Source organism: Crotalus tigris, unplaced genomic scaffold (assembly GCF_016545835.1).
Source record: "Crotalus tigris isolate CLP2741 ecotype Arizona unplaced genomic scaffold, ASM1654583v1 scf7180000017754.2947050, whole genome shotgun sequence".
NCBI classification, from domain to species: Eukaryota; Metazoa; Chordata; class Lepidosauria; order Squamata; family Viperidae; genus Crotalus; species Crotalus tigris.
In genome coordinates, this window is record NW_024096616.1 from 2,315,340 (window position 1) to 2,332,802 (window position 17,463).

The 17,463-nt window shown below is 39.5% G+C and overlaps 1 protein-coding gene across 2 annotated transcripts in view; it reads left to right on the top strand.

Annotated features, from left to right (window-relative positions):
- The window catches only part of SYNPO (synaptopodin), an 89,622-nt gene that overhangs the window by 61,927 nt on the left and 10,232 nt on the right, over nt 1-17,463 (top strand). For both annotated transcript variants that reach the window (XM_039340895.1, XM_039340896.1), the window contains exon 3: nt 9,628-11,906. In XM_039340895.1, the coding sequence (XP_039196829.1) occupies nt 9,628-11,906 (2,279 nt within the window). The remainder of the gene's footprint in view (nt 1-9,627; nt 11,907-17,463) is intronic.

Below are 17,463 nucleotides of genomic sequence, written 5' to 3' on the forward strand. Positions count from 1 at the left end.
TGTAATTCAGTACCAAAGAAGTGATAATCAATCATATTCTGTGCAAAGCTAAGTATTTCAATCCTTACTGAACCTGTCTCAGGATTGATGGTGACAGATGATTGTCTCCACTTTGAACCACTTGATCTGCTGAGAAAGGGAATCCTTCTTTGAATTTTTTTGGGTGGCCATATTGTATTTTGATTTTATATTCTGCTGCAGAAAGTCTTCCCAGAAGAGGGTCAGGAATGGGATTTACAGATCAGACTCAGATTTCTCCCCAGAAATTTTCTGCCTTCTTTTTACTCCCATTTCATTTCATTTAATTTCTCATTTTCCATTTTTCTCTTGCTAGTACACTCAAGGGGAATGAACCGCTGTTTAAAATACCCTGGAAACAGTCCAAGCAGCACAGAAGGCAAGAAAATGAAAAACACATGAAATGAATCAAAGTTAACATTAGACATGCTCCAAGTGGGTGGAACCAAGGGTGGCAGGTACCCCTGCCAGCTCCAGAGAACGTCCTACACACTTTCTTTTTGCCTCTCCTCTCTGCAGGGGGAAAGACAGTGACAATGGATGTGTACACACTCCCCCCCCCAGTATTGTATCTCTCCCTCCTAAAACATAACAAAAACCATTTGTCCTCATATCAAACAAAATGAGTGGTTCAGCTGGAGTGCTCTTCTCTTGCAAGGAACTTTCCCACTGAAGAAACTGTATTAATTCTCCAGAGCTGTGCATGCAACTTAAAGAAGTGTGTGCAGACTAGGTCTCTGATTTTTCCTCTGCCTTTGCTGCTTCTGTCTTCCGTCAGCATATCTCCAGCCAGTGGGGAGAACATCCCACCCATGGATGTTCACTACAAGAGAAATGAAGCAGGTTTGACTTTAATGGACTTTTCCATATTGAGTTTTCATTCCCTCCTCCTATGCCCCCTGTAGGCATCTCACATGTGAAAATAAATTGAAACAAATGGGAAGATTCCAGGTACAAAGAACTCCAGAGAGAGTGAGGCAGAGAAACTGCTACAATTGTGCAATTTACTAGTTCCTCTAGAGAGGGATAGCCAGAACTGACTAGTATCTGAGCAAGCATATGAAAATACCAGAAGAAGTGATTAAAATTGACCAGTATATGGAAACTGGTAACTGAACAACAAAAACATCACTTGCATTTTCTGGTTGCTGCAAAAATGGCAATTATTGTTTTTGCCTATAGAAGTGCCTAAAGAAGCACAGGGACACCATTCCAGAATATGTAAATGTGGAATTGTGCTAATCTACTCAATAATAATAATAATAATAATAATAATAATAATAACAACAACAACAACAACAACAACAACAACAACAATAATAATAATAATAGAGTTGGAAGGGACCTTGGAGGTCTTCTAGTCCAATCCCCTGCTCAGGCAGGAAACCCTAAAGGTTTTTCCATGGATTGGAGAGTGCGTGGTTTTGTGTGCTGCCTGCATCCCATGGATGAGGCTTTGCTTGTTTGTGTGGACTGGTTGCTGGTATGCAGCAGCCCAGTACCAGTCCACGGACTGGGGGTTGGTGACCCCTGCGCTATACTATTTCAGACAAATGGTCATCCAGTCTCTTCTTAAAAACTTCCAGTGTTGGAGCATTCACATCTTCTGGAGGCAGGTCATTCCGCTGATTAATTGTTCTAACTGTCAGAAAATTTCTCCTTAGTTCTAGGTTGCTTTTCTCTTTGATTAGTTTCCATCCGTTGCTTCTTGTCCTGCCCTCAGGTGCTTTGGAGAATAGGTTGACAGTGTCATTGATGCAGTGAACATGAATTTGGGCAAACTCCAGAAGAAAGTGGAGGAAGGGGGAGGGAGGGGCAACCTGCTATTGTCCTTGTGGTCATGATGTAGAGAATGAACAGCAACAAAAGAAACAAAGGGAGGAAAAGGGGGAAAGGCTGTGGCTGAGATTGGCTAGTGGCTAGAGGAGAGAATGTGTCTCACCCATAAAAGACATCATTATCCCACTTCTGAGATAATGGATGACAAAATGCACTAAATTTTGTACATCTTGAAGATACGGTATACCTTCACTATTGGTTTAAGAGGGGAAATAGTCCTCGTGTTCCAGGACATAATTATTACAAAGTTGTAATAATTCCAAAGGTGTGATATTCAGGAACTGTGGGCAAGATGGACAACCAAGGGGGAAGTTTGGTGTTGTCAAGGAATGAAGATCCACAATAAAGTGCAAGTCAGGGCAGGCCTTTGTAGGTGACCTAATATTTCTGAGTATTGCAAGCAGCAGTAATATCTGGGTTGGTTAGCAGCCTTTGGGGTATCTGTCTTCCTCCTTTCTGAGTGTGAATGTTTAACTACATGGTTTGGGCCTCAGTGTTGGGATTTTGTTGTTACTGCTGCTATAAAGATATTTTATATTTTTTGAACATTACTTTGGCTATAATGTGGTTATTAGCTTGTAAATGATTCATAGGGAATGGCTTGTCCAAGGCTATCTACTCACAATGCTTTAAAAAAAAAGTCAATTGCCTTCAGCAAATAGAATCTGGCATCTAGTTGCATTGGAATTTCAGGAGATGGAGAATAATTCTGTGTAATCCTGATTCTAGACTAGAAATCTTCTATTGTACTTTTATTTCTTATTCCTCTTTGCGGGGTTATCTTTCAGTAAGCTCACGTTGAGAGAAAGGCTGTTAAAAACAGTCACAAATGAGTCGGCCAATTTTAGGACTAACATAAGAAAACTGAGTGTTTTAAATTTTAAACTGGGAATCTGGCTGTACTAATTTATAGAAGTGTGACATTCAAGCTTGATAGTGGAAGCATCAGGATCATCATTTTAATTAATGTGAGGGATAGGGAAGAAAATAGTTTAAGATAAGGGGAGAGGAAACATAGAGTCTGACAACCTTTTAATATTGAATGGTTATAATATGGATCATTGTACTTTATTGACTGGAAAAAGATTTTATTTTCTGGAATGTAGTTTAATGACACCCATGAATACTCGGTAGTATTGGGTTAAGGGCAATGTCTTTGGCAGGAAGAAGGCAGTTAGATTGCTTTAGTAACTTTATTTTTTCACAGTATTGATTATTTTTATGCAGTGGTTGGAGGGCATTTTAAATCTGAAGTTGCACAATTGTTCCTTTGTGATTTTTGTATATTCCCCCTAAAACCTGGCCTTTTTGCATTTTGTTCTAATTAGATGATGATAAAGATAGAGATGATAGAGATAGAGATAGATAAAAGACTCTAGGAAAAGAAATGCAAAGGCCAAATTCACCCCCACACATATATAACTCATATATTATTTTTCCTTTCATGGTTGCTGGGTAACTAACACCTTACATCTCAACATACTTTTAGCCTGTTCTTTTTGTTTTTAATTTCATGCACAGGGAACTGAAATTGAATCTAAAGCCAACCTACTATCAGAATAACAAGATCTCAAAAATCAAAATCATGCCAGAAGCTATAGAAGCAATTACTAGTTTAAGCACCTGAAAAGCAAGGAGATACTCCTTTAGGATGAAAATGCAACTTGAAATCTGTGTCCTTGACCCACATTTCCTCTACCCCAGAAGCTGAGGCTTAGAAGGAGGTCATGGCATCGGTTTGTGCAACTGACCTGCAACTTACTTGTTGCCTTTCAGTATTGAAGCATCCTCGGCTTCAGGCTGGTGTAATATGAACATATACAAAGTAGATAAATAATAAGAATAACAAGTCAGAAATAACAAAATATAATAGAGAAAATCTCTTTAACCTTGGTGGATTTTCATAATCTTTGTCATACTTGGACTTTGCTGAATGCCCCCATCCTTTAGGAAATTTGCTCATGGTAAGAAGTGTTTAATGTTCATCACAAAAATACAGTGGCTCCCCAGATGTTGCTGGACCCTCCCATCATATCTGATCATTAACCATGCTAATTAGGAGGGGAATCCAATAATACATGAAATGCCACAAACATTTAATCCCAATTTAGCTGGAAAATTGTTTATAACATCAGTCAATCAATCAACACTGTCCATTTTATTTCTGCCTTGTTGTTAGGAGTCAACTGTTTCCTTTGTAATTCTATGCTGCTGCATGAAGTTTGGGATTCCCTATGTTCATTCTAAAGCAATCAATTTTTCTTGTATTTCTTACAGGAGTTTGAAGATAATGTGTTTCCATTCTTGTTTGGCTACCTAAGCCAAAGCCAAAATGACACTGTCACTGTCCTGCATGTGTTTGCTAGGCAAGAACACCATTATTTCATCATCATCATTATCATCATCATCATCATCATCATCATCATCATCATCATTATTATTATTATCATCATCATCATTATTATTATGGTTCTTTTGAGTCAGTGTTGACTTTTGGTGACTGTCTGGACAAGTCCCTGCAGTTTTTGAATGTGGTTTACCACTTTCCTCCTCCTTAGGACTGGAAAAGAGTGATTGGCTCCATGCCTAAGATGACACTAAAATTCATGGTTTCCCACTTTCTAGTCTGATGCCTTAATGACCACACCAAACACTCTCTAAGAACACCAGGCCATATTCTGTTGTATTTCAAATTGTTTTCACCATTTAGAGAATGCTTTAAGATGCATATCAAATTGGCATGTGTCACTTAGCAGAGAGGTGATATTCTAGGAAGAAATGATCAGAACATAAAATATTGCTGAGTGTTTGTGTTTATTTACAGATATCCATGTTAAGAATATGGAGAGACTTTCATAGCACTCTAATAAACAAGTCTGCTGCTCACAGATCAGTCAAATGCATTTATAAGGAATATGGTTGGGAAGAAGACTGCCTTAAACTCAAAGAGCCCAGCTTTCAGTACATGGTTAGAAAAGAAGGAATTAAACCTCCTGTCTTAGTCTTCTAGTCCAGATAAATATTTTTCCTCCTGCAGAGATTGGGAATCTGTGGTCCTCCTTATGGTATTGAATTGAAGAATTCTCAGATTTAATAGAACTAATACTTAGTTTTTTAACTGAGCATTTTTCAGAGCAATAATTCTGATGGGAAATATAGTTCAGCAGCATCTAAAATCCTTAATTTTACATTCTTATCTTAATATTTGTAGAAACAGTGATGTTTCCTAGTGATACATGTCTCACAATTATTATGGCCTCAGGTCAAACTGCATGGTTGTTGTTTTTTGTTCCCCACCACACTACAACCCCTACACACATAATGAGCACCTCTAATTTACATATATAAACTGTAATAAGAGTAGTGAGAAAATGCATACATATCCTTGGTGTGTACAGATAAGTCCTGCTTATTTTCTTACACGTTGAAAGAAAATCTTTGGGCTATTTAGCCAATAGTCTAGATAGATAGGTAGATAGATAGATAGATAGATAGATAGATAGATAGATAGATAGATAGATAGATAGATAGATAGATAGATAGATAGACAGACAGACAGACAGACAGACAGACAGACAGACAGACAGACAGACAGACAGACAGACATTATTAACCCAACTCAACAGCATTTTTAGAAGAGTGTTCTTATTACTAAATATATATCCTAAAGGTGCTTTTCAAAAGGCAACTGGAGTTTCTTCACCTGGATTATTAAGAATCTCCACAGACATTTAATAAAATATATTTTCATGAAAGTTGGTCTTTTATAGCAAATAGAACAAGCTGTCCATATGAAAAACATTGAATTCTGAATTAACAGCAGGGAATTCTGTTCTGGTTTGCATTCAGTAGCTGCACATTTATTTTCCCTATGAAAGAAGCCCCTTGCCTGGTCAAAGTGAGAGTGTGGGATGCCACAGAAAGATTTGAGGAAGGACCAGAAATATTTCCAAGGCTGAACACGATGAACCTGGCAACCACTTTCAGTTTTTGGAGCTCTAATTTTGGAAAAAGAAGAGCTTTTCCTCAGTAAGGAAAGTTAGTAGAACCCAGCCCTTTCTGCAGTAGTAGAAAGAGCTACAAGGATGATGATGATGATGATGATGATGATGATGATGATGATGATGAATTGTTTTGACTCCTAGCACTCTCCTCCTTGTTTGCTCTGCAGCTTCTGGTTATTTTGCAGTACAGAAAAAGAAGGAAAGGTGTGAGCAGGCTGTCAATGATTTATAACAATAACAATAAGTAGCTGGGATTTGATACTCACCTGAATTTCTTCCCAGGATCCTTCTCTGCTTCCTTTTCTTCACTGGCCTTTGGATTCCTCTTTATTCACCCTACTTCTGCTACCACACCTACTTCCTCACCTCTGTAGTTCTTTTCTCCTTTTTATCATCTTTTGTGACTGATTTTTTAAAATCATCTTTCATGGTTTCTTAGTTGGGTTCTTTCATCTTATTGTTCTAGTATGTCCAAGTGGAAAACTGAACATAAGATGTACTCATATGCATGGAGGCATGGGGAAAATAGGTTGGAGTATCGTTTGGCTAAGAAGGCTTGTTATTAAGTCTCCAGGTTTAGGACTATCATAACCACAACCAGAATCATTTAATTAAGTATTGTTGCTGAAGGCAGGTTGTAACATGGGTTTCCTAATTACGGTGAATAGTTAAGAGTAACTGAACATGCCTCCTTTTGATTTGTACAAGGAACCTTCATTGGATCCTTAATAATGATTATTAAAAACAACTTCAATAAGAGGTGATCTGGTCCTGATGCATTTGAGAAACTTGAGATCAGAAGGAGGAACTTAGAGAACTATGTGCTTGGGAGACCATCTTCCCCAGCAAGAATGTCAGCAGTTTGGTGGTAAGTTTTTTATAACCACTCCTTGTTTCTGATATTTCCTCTTGCCAGAGATGCTAAATCATGGTCATTTTAGGAAAATGGCTCATAGGAAATGGCTCACCCACAGAAAATGCATTCAGTATCCTTTCACATCCTTTGTTAATAGCAACTTTTGCCATGACCCATGGGCAGATCTTTTGAAAAGCTTGTCAACTTCCCACTTCCCCTAGGGTGGCTTAGGGGAGGCAGGCAAATGGCCTAAGCATCACAGTTTTATGAGATGCTAAGTAGGCTCTATTTTAGGAAGTGGCTTGACTAATTGGTTTTCAATCAGTGCGTAAGAAAGCACATTAAAAGGCCCCAATCTTTACAGATTTGTTTTCAGGCACTGCCATCTTGTGTTAAATTTAAGCAAAATTATTAGATCAGCACCGTGCATCGGTAATATTAAAAGTGAGCCTCTAGAAACGTAGAGGCAATGGTTTATTTTCCTATTTTTTATGATAACCAGGCACTTTGTACTTCGTTTGCCCTCTGCAGAGGGAATTCTGTGAGACAGTTTAGAGCCGGCCAACGTCCTGCTTAGAGCGTGTTTGTACAGGGTGTTTGAAACCCAATGAACTGCAACTTGAAACTTTGAAGTCTCTCAATAAATTCCTTTTGCATGCAATCATTTACAATTGCAAAGCAAAACTTCCTACAAAGAAAGCTGCAACCTCCTCTTGTGACATTTCTCTGTATTGGGTTTGCAAAAACAGGTCTTGTATAGAAAAGAATAGAAAGTCTAGATTTTTTTTTCTATTCTAAAAGCGATGTGTTATAAAACCTTTCACAGCAACCCCATACACATTCCATTAGAGTAGGAGGAGCACTAAAGCCCATGTACTGTAAATTGTTGTAGAAAATGAAATTAGGTGCCGGACAGGTGACAAATTGAAAAGGTGCCGTACAGGTGGCAAATTCTTCCAGTTCAGTATAATTTACCATTTGTAGGGATGTGATTGATGTAGACCAGCAGGCTGGCTGGGGAATTCTGGCAGTTCAAGATCACACATCTTAAAATTGCTGAGGCTGAAGAACACTGATATAGATTCACATCTCAGCTCCATTCTGTTGTCAATTTGTTTTGATTATGATAAATGCCATCAGTGAGGAAGACTATTGTACTTTGGTTTTATTTTAGATAATTTATTTCAGGCAATTTATTCAGGTCATACAAAATATGTCTATATAATTGTTCTAATTACAGTTTATAGGATTTATGTCATGAAATATTTCAGGAATCTGTGAAACATGTGCAGTACCCTGTTTTTAAGTTGATCCCTATGAAAATGGGAAGGAGGAGAAAAGACCACTTGCCCCCCTTTTACTGTTATTGCTAATTGTTTTCTCATTGCTTATCTACCCTATTGCTTCCTGTTGTTAGCCATTCACATCTTCACCCAAGGATAGGGGTATGCCCAACTATTTGATCAACATTTTTATTTCTATTGGCCCTATTTTTAGTAATAGTTTGGCATTTGTTTACTAAAAGGGTGGTGGAGGAGAGCAATATTATTTCCTTTCCAACCTACATCAGTTCCCTTCACTAGGTGACTTCTGTTTGTATTGAGCATCAACTTCCTTTACTTCTAGCCAAGAAGGCTTTGCCATCCAAAGCCATGAAATATGTAGGCCCAGCACCTGTTTGAGGAAGGATTACTACATCAGTGTTAGGGTGACTACTTCGCTCCATTATTTGAAGGACTCTCCAGTCCAAGTCTATAGATAAAGAGAAGTTTGCAGTTGCCCATTCAGTATTAGTTCTTATATAATAAACTGAGCAGAGAGATACGGTACATTTGTATTTAGATTATCCTTATGATTTCTAAAAGCTTTCAGTATATAATATACCATGCTAAAATATAAATTGACATTTAGGTAGGAAGTGTAAGAGAGAAATGTTCATATGATCAGTTTTTATTAAATTTATAGAAGACCTAACTTCAAGTATATCTATTTACTCAGTCCATTTCTCTGAAATAGTAAACATCATAAACAATACTGTTGGAATAAGACACAGAACATGGGAAAACTATCTAAAGCTTGTTAACAAAATTGAGGGTGATTTAATTTCCTTCATACTTCTTGATAGACAAAACTCCACATTAAATTCTGGTTGACCACGGAAACCAGGCTGCTGAATCAAACTATCTCTGCTTTCTTTTTGAATTAAAGGTTCCTTTAATTCCTCCTGAATTAAAATTACCTTTGTAATAGTGCTGAATATCTGTAGCTCAGGTATAGGATGAAGGTGAAGGTTCGTTCTCCAAGCTTGTGGTTGGTTTCTGAACATTTTGTTACCAGGCTAGGTAACATCTTTAGCGGAGTTAAAATTACCTTTCTGAATTAATACACTCCAGATGTGTTGGAATTATAACCACCTATTAGAAATCCTGCTGCCCACAAGGGTGCAAATTTGGGGAAATCTGGACCTGAATCTATCTAGAAGGACCTTTAAAGACAGTGCATGAGGACACTACCAGTTTGCTTGTAACTGGTTGGTTTTTGAAGGATACAAAACAATACTTCTGGATAGCTTTGCTGCTAAGGTAGCATCAGCGCCAGTCAGTTGTTACAGCGTAATATGCAACCCCTGGCAGGGATAGGATTTAAACCTGTGTTTTTCTGGTTCAGCATCGCAACATAAGTTCTCTTGGCCACTGATTTCATTGGTATGTTTTCTGACTTCTTAGATGGTTCAGTGTCTTGAATGAATTACAAATAAGTCTAGTGCAGCACACAAATAGGAGGAACTACAGAATTAATCCCATTAGACTTTTTTTTCTTTTAAAAATAGATGGAAAGTGTGTCGGTATGCACTTCCGGGATTCCATATCCATGTATAACTTTGTACTCTGTATGTTTCCTCTTCCCCAGATTTCTCCAGAAGTGCAAGCTTGTCTGAAACAGAGCTGAAGGAAGCAAAAGCAAGGAGCCAAAGGATTGTTGCTCAGCTGACAAATCCACCAAGTTCCAATTCCAAAGGGGTCCTGTTGTTTCACAGACGTAAGCAGCGAGTGAACGCATTCACTTTAGAAGCCCCAAAGCCAACCAACCCAGATCGAGTAGCTGCAGAGAACGACCTCAAAGCTATCACTCACCCTTGCACTCTGAGCCATGGGGAGGAATCACATCTGAAGCAGACTCCGAAACAAAACAAGGAGCTGAACGTTTCAGTCTGCGTCAATAATTTTGGACGCTGGGGGCAAAAAGTCACCATGGAAAGATATGAGGAGGATCTGGGTATGGAACATCCTCTAGATAATGCTCAAGGCCTTCTGTGGAATAAGGAAAAGAGTGAGACAATTCTTTATTCAACAAACCCAACATCCTCTAAAGATATTCCAGAGGAAGAATTTCAGCAGATCCCACTCAGTGTATACCTTAAAGAGAATACAGGGACAGCTTCAACCAATGGAATACATGAACCTCTCACTGAGTTTGGAAAAGTGCCTATGGTTGAGCAAGGACCAATTATGGGCAATATAGAAAACATCCCAGCTAAGACTGAGGATGAGGCTACCCCTAACATTGAGAAAAAAGATACCATTCTTGAAAAAGAACTGTATCTTTTGCATATGGATGAGGAAAATAATATTCTCGATAAAGAACCATATCTACCCATAGGTAGTGAGAAAAACAACAACATCCCTGACAAAGATCTGTACGCAGCTGTTATTGACAGGGAGAATAATATTGTCCTTAACAAGACACCAAGTGAACCAATCATTGACAGAAAGGAAAATGGAGAGTTGCCCTGCATGGAACAGTATGAGTTGGTCACTGAAAATGAGAACATTTTTCCCACTGCTGACACTGAAAAAGCCACTGATGTATGTTCTAATGAAACCAGCACACAAAATCATAGGCAGTACTGTGAAGTGCGGCTGACTTTGTCTAAGCCACAACCAGTGAAGAACCGAACTGCAAGACCTTTTGGCACTCAATCGCTAACTAAAATCCTCTCACCAGCAGAGAAGAGCCCAGTGGTGGGGATTCCTCCACCACCCACTTATGCAGAAACATTTTCCAGCCCTCCTCCGGTGACTAGGGTCAGGTCACCTCCTGCTTACTCAGCACTGTATCCTAGTCAAGAACAGAAAATCCTGGTTCCATCTGAAGCTAGGTCTAAAGACAGCAGCCCAGGACCTCAATTCAGAGAGAACAAAGCACCATCTCCAGATAAAACAGGCATTCTAGAGGAATCTGCAGCCCGCAGAACAGCTAAGAAGTCCATGTTCACCTTTGTTGAGAAGCCAAAAATGGGTCCTAATCCAGATCTTTTGAATTTAGTGCAGACAGCAGATAATAGAAAGAAGCAGAAAGGACAAGGAGGAGCATTTCCTGAAGATGAATCATTTGCATTGGGTGCAGATGCCTCTAACTTTCTAACTGAAGGTAGATCATTAGATGTACCCACTCATTCCCTTGGAGAGCCTCCACCAGAATGGTCTTCGTGTTTAAGATCACCAAAAATACAGCCTAAACCTAAAATAAGCTCTAACCAAAGCCTTTCAGAGGCTAAAGGAAAGGGGGCAGAACTGTTTGCCAAGAGGCAATCAAGAATGCAGAAGTACATCATTGAAGCCCCATCACATCCAGATATAGCAAGATCACCTTCACCTACTATGTCTCTTCCTCCATCCTGGAAGTATACTTCAGAAACTCATCTCTCCCCTATGGCACTCCAACCAGCACTCAAAAGTCCATCAAGATCTCCAAAAGGTCCTCCTGCATCTTTCTACAACAGAAATTTGATAGAAAGTGAGCTCTCCAAAAAAGAGTTGGAAATCTCCAAGCAACAACCTTACCAACTTCACTCTTCCTTGTTTGTTCGTTCCCCAGTCAAAGAGCCCATGAGATCTGTAGTCCCTGAAGGGGGTTATATGACACAGGCTTCTTCCTTTACTTCATCCTTGGCACCTTCTCCTCTGATGGGTCCACCTGCCCAGTCCAGCCCAAGCAGAACATTGCCTGCCCTCTTTGCTCCGTTACCTGGAAACGTGTTTCCGTTACAGAAGATCAGAGCAAATGCTGAAACATCACCGGAAGGATCTTTCGATTACTCTTCTAAAATTTTGTCTCCAAGAGCTAAAGGAGTATTCCAAGCTCCAAGACCATCTTACTCCACCAAGAATGCAGGGATTGAGCCTCAGGTGTGGAAACCTTCTTTTTACTATAAATAATAGATTTTAAAGAGTGTGCAAGGGTTCAGGCAAAAGACCTACATCGTCATTAGCTTCTGATTGGTGGTGTGCAAAGAAAAAACAAAAAGCAAAATGAAGACAGCTTAATGGGTTGTGAGTGCAAATACATCTTGCATAAAAGTGCCACTTCTCAAACCATAATAGGCTAAGTTACATTTTCCACTAACAAAACTGAGCAGGCTTTTTTTTTTTTTTTTTGGAAAAACCAATTTAGCCTAATGCCAGCATATCTCGGCTAAGCCAGTCCTGATAGAACTTGTGCGATTGGATTTGTGCTATACAAGTTCCAAAAAGTGTTCAGCAGTGTGTGAATTTAGCCCACAAAAAAATATAAAAATAGTCAAAGCATAGGAGTTGAGTCCTAGAAGATTATTAGCTGAAGCTTGACTGAAGCAGAAGTGTTTTCTTTTTTCTCATACCCAGAAACTCTATGAACATCCAATTTCTGGCTTCTTCTCTGCCTTACCTTTTTTTTTTTTTGGCTTCTTTGCTCTGAAAGGTGTTTATCCTCTGTCTTCTCTGCATCCAGAGCCTCCGATATGACATGCCCACCTTCTCTGTTCTTTGCTGATGCCAAAAGACAATTCTAGCTGATGCCTGTTCCTGTCTCTGCTACCACTGTGTTTCATTTATTTCTCCTCTCTAATTTTATTGTCTCTCTTAGATGGCAGGAAACTGAATACCTTTGGGTGAATACATGTACCATAAATGTAATCTAGAACACAAACTTTCTTAGCATCCTAATACACATTTAATTTAATAACAACTTTTAATGCACAGAAGTGCTTGGTGGGCTAAGCCAGCTTGCAAACTTCAAAAGTCACACACTGCCCTCCTCACATGCACCCCAAATCCTTTTTCTGCCATCGGGGAATAGCTGCAGATGTTCTGCGATTAGCTTACCATAAGTAATATTATGACAATTCTATCCTCCTTATACTGGGATTTATGAGAACACAGAGATTGTTGTCACTGACCCAAAGGGCCTCAAACCAGTTAAACTGCTGAGATACATGTAGCCAAGTACCATGATTTAGACTCTGGGAACTACAGTGAGGTTTCATAAATTGGTTTTAAACATTTTATACTGGCAGAATCCACTTACAGTGCAATTATCTCACAGAAGAACCTTTTTCAGCACCAGTAACTATTAAGAGAAATCAGGGATGTGTAAAATATAGTCTCTGTGGTACAGTATTTCTTTTATACTGTCCCAATACTACAGTATTTCTTGATAATGCTAAGGACTTTTAGGGGGGAAGAGGTTTCAATGCTGACATGTTTTTCTGGTCATTAGGATTGGTTTTCCTTCCTGTTGTGGAGTGAAGGGAAAAAGGAACATCATGCTGTTCCCTAAAAAAGATTGAAACAGAAGGGAAATAAAAAGATTTTCACATTTCCACACTTAATCTCTTATTTAACATCCATGTTAATCTCTTTTATGGATTTGAATTGAATATTGAATATTTGGGACTAAAAGTATCACTGAGATGATACATAGACCACAGAACAACGTGATCAAGTTAAGCTTCTGGTATTTAGAAGTAAGAGATCCCTTGTGTTAAGTAAGGAACTAATATTAATTCCAGCCCTTCCTTCATTTTCCTCACAGTGGGAAATCTTCAGACCAGGTCTGTAGACCAGTGCAACAGGTCCAAAAGCAATACATGAGCTCCTACAATCTTTTCAAAGTGGGGCAACTTTTCTTTAAGATATACAACTTCAAATTTCTATGCAGTTATATGGAGTGAGGCTTCGTTTATACATTTGTTTGCAATAAAAAAAGGTCATCTTTAAAGTAAGCTGACTGCAGACTGACCTTCAGGCTGACTCTACAGAACAGGTGGTGGGTTACCCTGCAGAGTGAGCTGTCTCTAAGCAAATCCAGCGCTGAGAATTCATTTCTGCCATCGGCCTCCTCCCATGATTTATTAAGTCGCAAACTGCAAGGCTTAGACACAAAACACTCAGTAACACTAGCTGTTCTTACATTCCTGTCCTGCGTTTTGGTCAGGAGCACAAAAGCAACATATGCTGTGTTCCTTCCTCCTTTTTTGCTCCATAACTTCAGTCCTGTGAGGTAGGTTGGAGTGAAGAAAGAAGACCTGCCCAAAATCACACTTTTGTGGCTGAAGGTAGACGAGAACCTGGTCCAAGACCTTAGCCCCACTGCCACGCTGGCTCTCTTTCTTCTGCAGAGATTCCCAGTCTAGTTCATTCTCTGTCTCTGACTTTCCCTCTTTCCCGCTTTCTCCTGCTTGACAAATTCTAGCAGAAGCCTAATACAGGTAGTCCTCGACTTAGCACCATTTGTTTAGTGACTATCTGAAGTTACAAGAGCACCGAAAAAGTGACTTATGGGAAGTTTTCTCACTTACAAACATTATGGCATCTCCAAGATCAAATGTGATCAAAATTCAGACACTAAGTAACTGTCATGTATTTATGATGGTTGCAGTGTCCCGGGGTCAGGTGATCACCTTTCGTGAGCTTCTGACAGGTAAAGTCAATGGGGAAGGCAGATGCACTTAACAACTGCAATGATTCACTTAACAACAGTGACAAGAAAGGTTGTAAAACGGCAAAAGTCAATGATTGTCTGGCTTAGCAATGGAAATTTGAGGCTCAATTGTGGGTGTTGTAAAACGGGGCAAAAGTCAATGATTGTCTGGCTTAGTAATGGAAATTTGAGGCTCAATTGTGGGCGTAAGTTGAGGACTGCCTGTAAAGCAAGCAAGATCAATGAAGAAAGGGTCTTATCAGACACAAAGCTTCTACTGGTTGGCAATACCAAATGTGAAACTAATATTATTGAGTGCATTTTCTGTTCTCTTCCATGCTATGTGCTCAGAGTTGAAATAGTTCCAAAGGTAGAAGGAGAATTACTGCGGAAAAGGCTGTGGAATGGCTAGGTGTTGCAGGACAATGGTTTCTTTCAGTCCTGAAATATTATTTAAATAGCTATGCTGAGCCCTGGGGGGTAGGCAAAAGGAGGTTAAATAAGTCAAAATACAGCCATGACCATATGATTGCCAAGTTGAGGTGGCACAGTGGTTAGAATGCAGTACTGCAGGCTACTTCTACTGACTCCCAGCTGCCAGCAGTTTGGCAGTTCAAGTCTCACCGGCTCAAGGTTGACTCACCCTTCCATCCTCCCGAGGTTGGTAAAATGAGGACCCAGATTGTTGGGGGCAATAAGTTGACTCTGTAAACCACTTAGAGAGGGCTGTAAAGCACTGTGAAGCAGTATATAAGTCTAAGTGCTATTGCTATTGCAGCCCTGGTCCTTTTGATGTGTATCACAATGTACACATAAAAGGGTCGGGATGTGATTGTGTGGGTATGGCTGCTGTCTTGACCTTTTCAACCCTCTCCTGCAAAGATTCCCGACTGAATCCCATATACCTGCTGGCTAATCAAGGAGCAGCAAGAGGTTTTCTCTCTTTTCTTCATTAATCCAATAAAAACATCTGCCTTGGTAAAGCACTAATGCAGGGCAAGCTGATAGAGCCATCTATACATGAATAGCATTGATATAACCATATATTAGAGAAATAGTATCAAAGGACTAAGAAAGCCTAAAACTTGGCAACTGGACTTTTCTCTTCTTCAAACCTGAAAGTCAAAGAAGAGATGGGTCAAAGAGACCCCAGGAGAATAGAACTTAGATGACTTGACATTTCTTTGATAGAAAGGAAAGGAAAGGGGAAAGGAACGGAAAGGAAAGGAAAAAGAAAAGGAAGTTTTTCCACCACAGCTAAAGAAGATTTCAGAATAATAGGGCATTAAACTTGTTGTATTCCCCACTTCATTGAAATTTAAAGAAAGTTGGATGAAAGCTCTCTACCAAAGGAAAACAAACTTGGCAAAGTTCTAAAGTGAACACTTTACCCAAGAAGTTTTTTGTTAATCTTCTTCATGACCTTATTGACTTAAGTAGTGGAACAAAGGTTGAATTGAGAAAAGTTATCTAGGGAATGTAGGACGGTTGCCTAGAATATGACTGAATACCAGTTATGAATCCTCCCACAAATTTTGGACTGTCGTTCCCATCCTCCCCAGGCCATGAAGTCCAGTAGTTTTCCTCAAGCTTGTGCCTTACAGATTTTGGCCACAGTATCTAGGAATGTGGAAGGTACAGTTCAACCCATGAAGACAGGCCTAGAGCAATGTTTCCCAACCTTAGCAGCTTCAATAGATACGGAATTTAATTTACAGAATTCCCCAGCTAGCATACTTGCATTGCAAAGCTGCTGAAATTGAGAAACACAGGTCTAAGAGTAATGTTTGGGAAACTCAAGTGCTTTGGCTCACTTTGACAGTTTCAGTTTCAGTCTCAGCCCAGATGTATTGACAATTTCCCCAATTCCCAGCCAGCCTGGCCACTGTTGAAAATTATGTGGGTTGAAGTCCACTTATCTTGAGGGTGCCTAAGCTCGGGAAAGCCGAGTTCACAACCCTAACAGTGCTGTTGCCTTCACAAGAGGCAGCAAGGGCAGAAGGGAACCATGAAAGACTAAGGAGAGGGATGCAGCAGGGTAAATTGCTTACAATTAGGCAAGTCATGGAGGAGAAAGTAGAAAGAGACAGATGCAGAGGAAGCCCATCCAGCTGAAGCGTTCTTCAAGTGTTGGCTTTAGCAGGAGAGAAATGGGCACCAGTTATTCTTTGCTTCAGTCACAAAGCACCTTCAAGGAAGAAAGGAGGGACAGATTTTGAATCTAGAGTCAGAGAAAGATAGAAGGGCAATTGAGGAGTTAGAGCATATATAAAATCACAGACTGCATGGAGAATACAAATATTGCTGAACCACTATCAGCTCTCTCAGGTAAACCACACAGGAAACACGAGTAGAAGAAATAAATCTACTTTGTTATAAGGCTGCATTAACAGAACCTTGCAAGTCTGAAGGTACAAACTTCCCACCACCACTTTTAACTTCCTGAACAATTAATGCAGGTCCTTCCTCTTCCTATGACCATTAATCCACTGGAGATTTGGGCCTCTCTTCTGATTGTTTCCTAGACAGCTTCTCTTCCCCTAATCCCCCAAGATCATCCAACATATTTCATTACACTTACTGGCTTCTGGGAGTTGCAGTTCAGCAAAACCCAAAGGGTCACAGATTCTCAAATATCCTTTAACTGGTATATTCTATAAGGCTACGTTCATTAATATAAATGAACAAAGTGCAAGTTCTTGTGTATAGCCTTCAAGCATAATAAACAGGAAGGTTAAGGATAGTATTAAGTATAATTAAGGTTAAGTCTGAGTATGGAAAACTGTTTTATGAAGAATTGTTATAGATCCACTCAAAGTGTGCCCATTGTGTCAAATATTACATCATAGTTGTGCTTGGATCTCAGAGACAGACACCGGTTTCTAATAGTCTACCTGTGTAGTATCAAATTTGGTCAACATTGGGTGTTTTTCATTGTAGAGTTCAAGGTATGCCTTAAAAACTGCACACAAAATATATACTACTAGTACTGCTGAGAACAACATG